This window comes from Magallana gigas, chromosome 5, assembly GCF_963853765.1.
Source record: "Magallana gigas chromosome 5, xbMagGiga1.1, whole genome shotgun sequence".
Taxonomy (NCBI): domain Eukaryota; kingdom Metazoa; phylum Mollusca; class Bivalvia; order Ostreida; family Ostreidae; genus Magallana; species Magallana gigas.
In genome coordinates this window covers 37,869,854-37,879,988 of record NC_088857.1, presented here as the reverse complement: position 1 = coordinate 37,879,988, position 10,135 = coordinate 37,869,854, and the positions used below count along the sequence as shown (strand labels likewise).

General features: G+C 31.9%; 1 protein-coding gene across 1 annotated transcript in view; it reads right to left on the bottom strand.

The window, feature by feature from the left end:
- The window catches only part of LOC105348239 (uncharacterized), a 6,567-nt gene extending 459 nt beyond the window's left edge, over window positions 1-6,108 (bottom strand). The window contains exons 1-7 of the mRNA XM_034466792.2: window positions 6,030-6,108; window positions 4,184-4,246; window positions 3,492-3,577; window positions 2,370-2,432; window positions 1,865-1,958; window positions 1,472-1,615; window positions 1-185 (exon numbers count right to left, since the gene is read on the bottom strand). The exon at window positions 1-185 is cut by the window's left edge and continues 459 nt beyond it. Of these exons, the coding sequence (XP_034322683.2) occupies window positions 1-185; window positions 1,472-1,615; window positions 1,865-1,958; window positions 2,370-2,432; window positions 3,492-3,577; window positions 4,184-4,246; window positions 6,030-6,042 (648 nt within the window). The 5' untranslated portion in view covers window positions 6,043-6,108. The remainder of the gene's footprint in view (window positions 186-1,471; window positions 1,616-1,864; window positions 1,959-2,369; window positions 2,433-3,491; window positions 3,578-4,183; window positions 4,247-6,029) is intronic.
- Between the last annotated feature and the right edge of the window lie 4,027 nt (window positions 6,109-10,135).

Below are 10,135 nucleotides of genomic sequence, written 5' to 3'. Positions count from 1 at the left end.
ATAGTCACTATTTGAATGTGCCGCATTAATGGTGTAGTTGTTGTGTACCACTCCAAACACATTGTAAGCCTGTTCACTTATGCTTTGGCATATGGCCGAGCTGACTGATGAACTGTGACTACACGTTTTGTGAACTACGTCATAGTCAAACAACACAACGTTCTCATACCAAGTATTCGAGTGATCTGAAAGAAAAAAAATATCATCTGATTTCTTCCAATTTCTGCTTTGATTATAAACTATGAAGAATTTCGATATCGGTGATGTGACTGTAACAAATAGATGCTACCTAGAATGTAAATATTGTGCATCTGTTTAAATTCTATACAAGCAATATACGCGTAGACCTGCGTAAATGACATAATGGAAGATTTTGAGCGCCGGTTCTAGCCTCACAATACCAATCACTTGTTTCTGAGATACATTCTATTGAACTGTACATGTATAATGACGAGACAATATTAAATTCCAATTTACGTGCATTATGCCCATTTCGTTCATTGCAATCATTTTCGCTTTCAACAAGAAAAGAGTCCCAAAAACAGTGTTTATTACAATTCTCTTTTGCGTTAAATTGTCTTCAAAACTATGTATAGCATGGCTGCTTTGTTATATCTACATGTATTTGCATTAACATTTTTAGACATTGTTCGATGTCTGGAAAAATCGCTTCACGGCACAAACCTCAAACTAAAATTTTATCTTATTTTTACTACACTACTCTGGTAAAATATTGTAAAAATTAACCATAGTTATCATCATCCAAAGTATCATAAAACAAATTAAACCTTTTCAGTTTTATTTCAAACATCGTAAACCGCGATATTTTTATCTTTCCCCAAACCCCGTGCGTGATACCTAATCAAATGACGTGCACTTATACAGCCTGAGACCAGTGCAGAGTTCATAGTGTATAAGGACTTTTTCCTGTTTCGAGCAATGTTTGGACACTGTTACAGCAGATAGACGTAAAAGGAAAGCAAACGTGTCATAATTGATTTTGCAAATAAAATCCTGCAAAAGGGATGGGTAGAAAGCACTAAAGTAATCATTTGTATCGCTTTTCATATGGAAGGGGCATTAAGAGCTATATACCTTTTCTAATTATTACATCACATAAACAAAAGGGATTTTGTTTTCTTCGTTCGATAAAAAATTCGCCTTTTCCCGGTAAAACTTATAACCTTTAAAGTTGTTACACTGGAGTTTCAAAAAAGTTTTTTTTTCCGGATTCCATTACCATTCAGGCTAAGACTAGTTAAAGTTGTTTGACAGATCTCAAGCGCATATTTTTTTGTTGTTCAGCGAAGGGCATTCTTTTGTCTTTGAACGACGGTTCTGATGAAAATTTACTTTGAAAAAACCGAAAAAAAATCTTACAACAGAGAGAGAGAGAGAGAGAGAAAGAGGGAGAGAGAGAGGGAGAGAGAGAGATTTCACGTTTACAGTAAACTATGATAGATAAAGATACCGTGGCATAGTCCACATGATTTTCGGCAGTACTCGGCCGTCTCGCAGTCTGCACAGATTGACTTCAAAGCCAGAGGGTCGTGACAGTCGTTAGCAGAAAGATCCCCACACGGAGTAGTCGGGGGCTCTTGGAAATGACTTATGTCTTAAAATGAAAATGTTTTAGCACATATACTAGAATAAATATGCATTCATGTAAACACGATTTAAAATATTCGTTGTAGTAATATAAGCAATATAATGAATTGAAAATTGATCGTGAAAAAGATAACATGGAATATACCCGCGCCTTATCAAAAATTAGTACAACAGAATACATTTAAGTGCGAAACGACCCCCACCCTTCTTTTTAAAAAAGGGATACGTGTTTAAACGTGAGTTCTTCACACTGCACCTATATTGCACATTTCTTTTCCACAATACTCAACGGACGTCGACGCAGCGCCACGTTTCCCAAAGGGGCCCACTGATGAACTACAGGTCGGCCTCTAAAATAAGAAATAAAAGGTAAACTGAAACCTATTTAAAGACGGCTTCTCTTCGTCATTCTTGCAAAATCAGTTTCAATTAATTGCATTTCATTTGTATCATTCTGTCTCACCGTTTTATAATTATTTTTTAAGACAAAAGAAGAGTTGAAAAGTTAAAAATACCAATGCTAACCCTAAATGAAGACAATCAACTTTGTTGTGTTGTAAAGTGAAATAAGCAAAAAACATATAATATGATATAATAACTTAAAAAATTGTAGAAAAGTAACTAGACTTAAGCCATGTAATGGCTTTTATTTACCAATCGTTTATTTTCATGTTCTTGTGTTATCTGCATAAGAGAAGGGACATTATCTGGTAGTTCACAATTCTTGTTAGTAAGTATATAGCACATGTTAACAAACGTACCTTAGCACATCCATATGTCTTTATCCATGTTCCATCAGAGAGAGTAGTTGTATTCAAGTAACACTGTCAAATAATCATACATACATGTTCCAAGGATATGATGTTAGACATTGTGTTGAAAAGTTTTGAGATAAGTTATTACAATTATGCTCTTTGCATGTAATCCATAAAGCTTAATAAAGCTTAATTGAAATACAATATATGTGCAGAAGACAATTTGATAATAATAATTAGAAATTACGTCAATTAAAATTGGGTTGCTACAGTAACTTGATAAAGAGGGCTGGATGGTCTTGGCCATTATTAGACTATATTTTTTGTTTACTGTGTTGTGACCAAGTTGGTTCTATTTCTTATTTTCATTTTATCTTAAACGTAAAACAACACCGTGAACACTACGGTGAATGTTAGCCAATTTTTCTTTTCTATATGTATATATATATATATATATATATATATATATATATATATATATATATATATATATATATATATATATATATATCAGACCTGCCAAATCACAGTGGAAGGACTTCGTTGCCTGCATCAAATTGGAATGGTACACATTGTGTGATCAAAAGGGAGTGTACTAGCAATCTGTTGTCAACCATAAGAGACCGAAATGAAGGCGTTTCAGAATCGATTTCTGTGTTTTCTCCAAGTTTGGGATCTTTTGTATATAAGTCGTGCATAAAGCAAAACAAGTAGAGAACAGACAAAAAGGTGCACGCCACGACAAGCAACGTACGTTGTACATTGTACACGTTATTACTTGGAAGACATGACAACGGTGATTTTTCTTTACGGAAGAAACCGCAGCTAGTGGTTATCCAATCAAAAGGAAAATGTTCTTTTATTGTCGTGGTCAACAGATATCTAAGTTAACAGGTTAACTGAGATAGTGCAACGCTTTGGTGTTGTGAAACACAACGGCCGCATTGAACGTTGCAAGAAGATAAGCCCTGTATAAAGATCTAGTAAAATTACAAATTTTGAGAATAAAATGTATGTAAAATATCTATGTTAAAAATAGTTAAATGGTTACAAAATCAGATATAACATTTAAGGTAGATCTGACGGCTAATCTGTCGACCATACAGCCCCCTGAAGTGTTATATTTACCTCGTCCCTGCATTCTCTCGCATAAATGCACGAATCTAGCTGGGTCTGCGTGGTTCCCTTACACGAAAAGCAATGAAGCAAAGGTTCTGGCAAACACAATTGCACAACAAAATTATGATTCCTTCACATAATGACAACAACAGTAATGATAGAAAAAATAAAAAAAAATAGATTAACTAAATCAATTTAAAGCATTACAAAATTAAACGTAAAAAATGAAGGCGACGTCGAAAAATAGCAACCCCGTATCACAAGTATGCACTCTTTTCGGAGCTAAAAAGCATACAACTAAAAAAATCAGTACCAAAAAAACTCAGTTTGTAAGATACAATGTAGATTCAATGACAAGCGTGTTTATGTATCGTAAAATAAGTTAAATACTTTTATTTGCAAGTTTGTTGAATTGGCAAAATAATTACAGCATGTTTGATGTTGCGCGTTTTACTACAATAACAACACCTATCCGACACGCAGATAGGTTGTTTTACATGTAAAGTACCTGTTTCGTTCTTATATTACAACGAATATTTTTAAAAATGTTTTGACTAGCTAAAATGGCATCTGAAAGGGGCTGTATTGCCCTAAGGGCCACGATACCTGTACATATGTATCTCTGTCTTCGCCCGTCGTTTACTCATACAATGCATACAAATGAGTCTATGAATTAACTTTTTGTGCATGTTATGACGTACCTGTTTGTCCTATACAAAACGGAAGTTCTCCAATAAAGACAAGTACAAAGAGACATCGAAACACTGCGAGGAACAGAAAATATCAATATAGTCAAAGTAAAGAGGAAGTGGATAATGTTCCTCTATAGTACAATGTTACAACCATTCATGTTAAAAAAAAGAACCAAATGCCGTAGAACAGGGCTTCTCGTATCCTATGTTAAAGCTTAACACCGCTCAAAAATAGGCACCGTAACACAAGTATATATATTGATTTCCTCCCAACCCGCCTTTGCCAATATTTTTGAAAATTTTAAGGGTTTTCGGAAATTGTTTGCTATTTTAATATTACTTTTGATAATTTCGAACAAATTATTAAACGTCACAAAGGTGGCAATACACGACAAACTGTTCAACAACAGACTTTTTATTTATAAAAGATAATAAACAGATATCAATATTTGCTACCGAAATTTAATTTTGATCTATTATTTTAATTTCATATGAACTTTCCCTCAGGATAAAAGTTTTGTTCAAATCGTCGGAATTGAAATTTTAGTTAAGATTATTAAATCCCTGTTGAAAGTTTACAGACAAAACAGGAAAACCGTTTTTCCTTTGAAAAAAAATTTTCTCGGGAGCTTTTTTGTTTTTTTTTTTTGTTTTTTTTTTTTGTTTTTTGAATTTGTATAAAGACAGTTGTCTCACCTGACTTTTAAAATGCAAATTCAGACACATTTTCAGGCGATGGTCTGAAATGAAGTATATGTGAATTTTATGAAGGCTGTCTTAGACGAGTGTACCGAAACCACGGAGAAGAACCAGTAAGTTGTTAGAACTTGTTTCTGATCCTGAGGGGTAATGGATAAAAGATGTTCAAAACAAAACAAAAAACTGAAACCACCTTGGCACTGGCTTAATCACTGATACAAATTTTAAAGGCACTGGTTACTATTTATAACAACAAGATTTAGAACAGATAAAATCAAAATATTTACGAATTTTACTTATTAAAGGTTTTTCTGTACCGCATTTAAAACCAGCACCATAAATACAAAGCTTTATGAAAGAAAAACGATTGTTTATTTGTGCTTAGATAGTCAGCGTGTAATTTATTTATTTGGAAATGAAGTTAAAATATCCTACATTTTTTATGAACGTTTTGATAACGCAAAGGGGTCAAGTCAGCGTTGATTCACTAAATACTAGTAAGTGTTTCCTATAATTGTAATAGGCTAATGAAATGTATTACTTACTAGAATGAAAAAAAGAAGGAATATTTATGTTTTATACAATTAAGCAAGTTTTGTGTTAATTTTTCGATATAATTTTAGGTGGCATGTTGCATGGAACTGTGTATTTACAAAAAATAAAGATAAAAAATAAATCAAAATTTAAACAAAAAACCCCAATTAATCGATATACATATGCACTCTGGCATTTTGGACAATCAACGGCGATGTTTTCAGTAACAATGTACATATTACGAAAAAATCTTTATAATTTCAATTATACATCTATTTAAAAATAAAGTAAAAAAAGTAAAATTGTAAATATAATGTGATTATTATGTTCAAATGTAATTTTTTTTAACCTTTTTTTTGGTTTTATTTAATGACAGTAATAAATCGATTGTTCCACATGGTGGATCGTCTAAAGATCGTTTAGACAAATTACAATTGAGATAAATTCGTTTCATTACAATCCCCAGCACAACCCCATCCCCTCAAAACAATACAAACACAACAAAAAAAGCAAAACAGAAAAAAAAGTTACTAGACAGTTACTATGAGTAAAATTAGTTTCAAATGCAAAATTTATCATTTATTTTTATTCATATGTTTCATTTTATAATGAGAGTACTCACTTTTATTGTCCATAGTGTTACAACCTTTGTATAACCTTAGCACTTTTCATTATCTTTAAACGTTTATAGTAAAAGCCGTAGTAATGATTTATCTGTGTTGACCTGCGAGATAATTCGTGCTGTTTTGACATTTGTATGTTTTCTGATTGTATGAATACTATATCGTATGGTAATGCAAGATCAATTATAGTATTTTTATTAGCAGGAAATGCAGTGAATTTATTTAATTAAAAACTCATAAACAAGTAGAATGTTTCCACCTTAAATTTAAGATTTGGGCTCAAATCATTAAGAAAGAGATAACGTTATACTCGTAGTTACAACGTGTTTGCAAAATGCTGTTACATCATTGTTGTATACTGTATGAAAAAAAAGAAGCTTTTATACTTGGGTGCACTGAATATGGGCAAAACAATTCAGATGTAAATATTTGATCAGTAACATAATCGTTGAGTAATTCTTTATAGTAGATTTTTGGTGAAAAATGTAAAAACATTAAGTCATTTTGAAGGTTCTCATAGTTAACAGCGCTAAAACAAGTCATTTAATGTGAACGTACGTCTGATCTACAAAAAAGAAAATCCTTAAACATACCCAAATTGATTTCAAATAACATATCTAATAACTTTGATCATTGACCTTTGATTTTGTATCATTTGAATACAAACAAAATACAGACAATGTTTATAGTAGTTTTAGACATTCTTTAATGGTGTGGAGCACCTATAAATCAAATCAAGTGGATAAATTGTTCAGTTAACTTAATGGTCAATAGCAAGAAAAGTTGGTCAGTGACCTAGTTACTAGCATTTGAAAATGTAAAACGGCATTACAAAAGGTCTACTCTACACAATAATTAGTTTTCCGTTCCTGATTGTGAAGATTTTACATCCTTAGTAAACGTAAGATGCTGTCATGATGAGGCTATAAAAATACATTTTTTCCCTTTCATTCTACTTGACAAAATAATTTTAGTTGTTTATTTTTATATTTCATCTTTATTCGTTAAGTTTCATAGATTTACATGAAGATTGTATCACAAATGTTCAGGGTTCAAAAGAAGGACAACTTAAATTCAACTACCGACAGTAAAGAAGAAAAGGGCAATATATTCGTCCTAAGGGGCTTATTTAATGTTGTTTAATATGAGTATATATTACAGCCGTAAATTGGCACAATATATATAAAAATATAAAAATAACCATAAGGATAGCATACTTGTGTCTCTAATAAATCTCAAAGGCGTACACTTTTCAAAATGTTATGGCATTTCTTATAATATACTCCTACATAGCTTCATTTTATCAAACCGTCCTAAAAGCACAAGGGCAATACTCACATACCATACAATAAAAAAATCATTCAACAAATAAATTTTCTTTTATAAAACCTTTATATTTTCATCTGTATTTCCTTCATTTTGTTCAATTTCATAAATGGTGGCGAAACAATATCTTAAAGGGTTTAAATATACGAATGTACTTATCGTACTAGACTTCGCATAAAAATACGCAATGAAAACAATAGTCGGCCAACTTGATATGATATGAGAACGATATTAATTTTATTGTTTCCCGAGACACTAGCAGTATCTCAATCATAGAAAATTCGTCTATATGGAATTTTATGGTGAGAATTTACTACTGAATATAACAATTATTGTTATTTTTGATTTTGTAACTTTGGTTTCCCATAACATTGATGACATAAAAACAAAAACAAATATAAAAGCAAAAGGAAAACAAAAAGTTATCTCGAATTTATTTTGATTGATCGTTTTTCTCATTTCCTATGCTCATGATGGACTACCGTAGTTTCAAGTCTGATGTTTTTAAGCCAGTAGTAGCCATAATTCTTGACTTTCCTGTCTTTCACGATAGTCAGCGTGTAGTTATGAGTACCCTTAAGTTGTGCCGGGTTCAATTCATGAAGAATCCAATCCCAAGTCCATAAACTGGTTTCATTGTAAGCCTCAACAATAGTTACATTGTTAAGTATAATGTCAACACGGCCTTTACCAGTTGTTCGACATGATAACAGCTGTACGTTAGTAAGAGGTTTGCCATTTGTTGTAAAGTTGACCTGGTAGAAACTATCGTGAGTTGGAAGATTGAGGTAGTCTGCGTTTCGTGTCACTTGTCCGTGTGCCTTGATGCTGTGACAAATGGAAGGCCCTATTACTTGACTAAAGTTGCAAATGGTTATGAGCTGGATAAAAGTCAAACAGAACGAGGTTTTCCGACCAAGTAGTGGTCCCCGTGTGTTCTGTTCACAAAATACAGAAAAAAGATAATAAACGTTATAGTTAAAGTTATGTAAACTTTAAAACCAATGGCGCAAAAGCGTTTTGCAGTCTAGTCTAAATATATAATAAAAGGTTTATTACAAAAAGCTTTTGTTAGGACTACCATGGAGATGTCTGAATTTTCAGTGTGTACTTATTCTTTTGTTTTGAGTTCGATATTTTTCCTCATTAAATTAAAAGAGCATATCGATTTCAAATAATTGTATAGTTACTATAATCTCTTTTTATAGGTTTATATGATTTTAAAAAAAAGGCTATACAAAATTTTTGTTGCTTAAATTTGCATCATCCCGTAATATACAGTTTTTATCTTAAAATAGAATTTTTTCTAATGTATATATATATATATATAGAGAGAGAGAGAGAGAGAGAGAGAGAGAGAGAGAGAGAGAGAGAGAGAGAGCTGTTTTTTTAAGGAGATTAATAAACTCTTTAAAAAGGCAACAACTATCAACTTCTTAAGCCTTCTTAAAGCGCCCCATTCCAAACCACAGTCAATAAATAATTTTTTTAGAAAAACAATTTAAAGACAATGCGAATAAAACAATGTTAAAGATTCAAAATATATATTCCAAATAGTATAAAAACCTTGGCAAAGTCCACATGATTTTCGACAATACTGAGCTAATTCACAATCACTGCAGATGGCCTCCAATGCTGCAGGGTCTCTGCAATCTCTCATCGATATATCTACACACGGCTCAGTGGGTGGCACGACGAAGTGGTGGGTGTCTAATAAAAAACATTTTATTATTTAATTATCTGGAAATTTTAAATATAATAGTTGCAATCATCTATTGAGTGACAAGGTGTAAATGTCTTATATATGTCTTCCTTTTTGTAGTGCACTGTCATTTAGAAAGGTATTTTTTATCTTTGATTCAGAACGACTTGCTTAATACCTCCCTTTTTCAATTTTTCATTATAAAAGGAAATAGATCCACTCAAACCTATTTAATTTATATGTTTTCGTATATGCATATGTTTTATCAGTTATGTAACCAATTCATCTCTATATTTTGATGAAGTTCTATAAACACATATATGAAACTAGTGTGCATATATGATATTGCAGTTTAATTATATTACAAACACTTTGCCTTTCTTGCCCCCCCCCCCCTTTTTTTTTTCATAGTATGAAACTGCAAACAGTTTAATTCATGAGTTGAAAATGTAATCATATGAAATTAAAGCCAAATAGATTTGGTACTTTAATTAACGAGAAGAATCTATATAAAGATTGTGTCTAGTTCAGATTCTGTATCATTTTATTTTAAAAATGGAAAAGTTGGAAGTGATCCAAGCGGCAGGTGCTTGTGGTCATATACAGTGATATTGATTACGTTGTATAAGTCACTGCTGTAAAAAAAAAGGTTTATATATAACACAAAATAGGACCTTAGAAAAACAGGCGCTTGTTTCTCTAATAAAAGTTTTATTCTGTAGTATAATAAAATCACAAGGTGTCTATCTTCAATTTTCGTTCCTTAATTGCAATCAGGTCTCGGACAGAATGCAGGAATTTAAAATCAGTTCTTTTTGTTTGAAAGAAACAAACTGAGAAGCACAAGGTTTAGTTTGAAGCACAAGGGAATTTAATGGTCAATTTTTTTAAAGTCTGCCATTGTGTTGAAATAGTTTACAAATGTTGATAAGTTTACAAACTTGCCTTTGTTGCACAGTTCTTTCTTGCAGTATGTAGTTGTGTTTGAAAGAGAACGTCTTCTTCCGACAATACTGGCTGAAGCAATACAATCCTTTCTCTATAATAATAGAAGTAAGAATTCTTTGTAATGGTCAT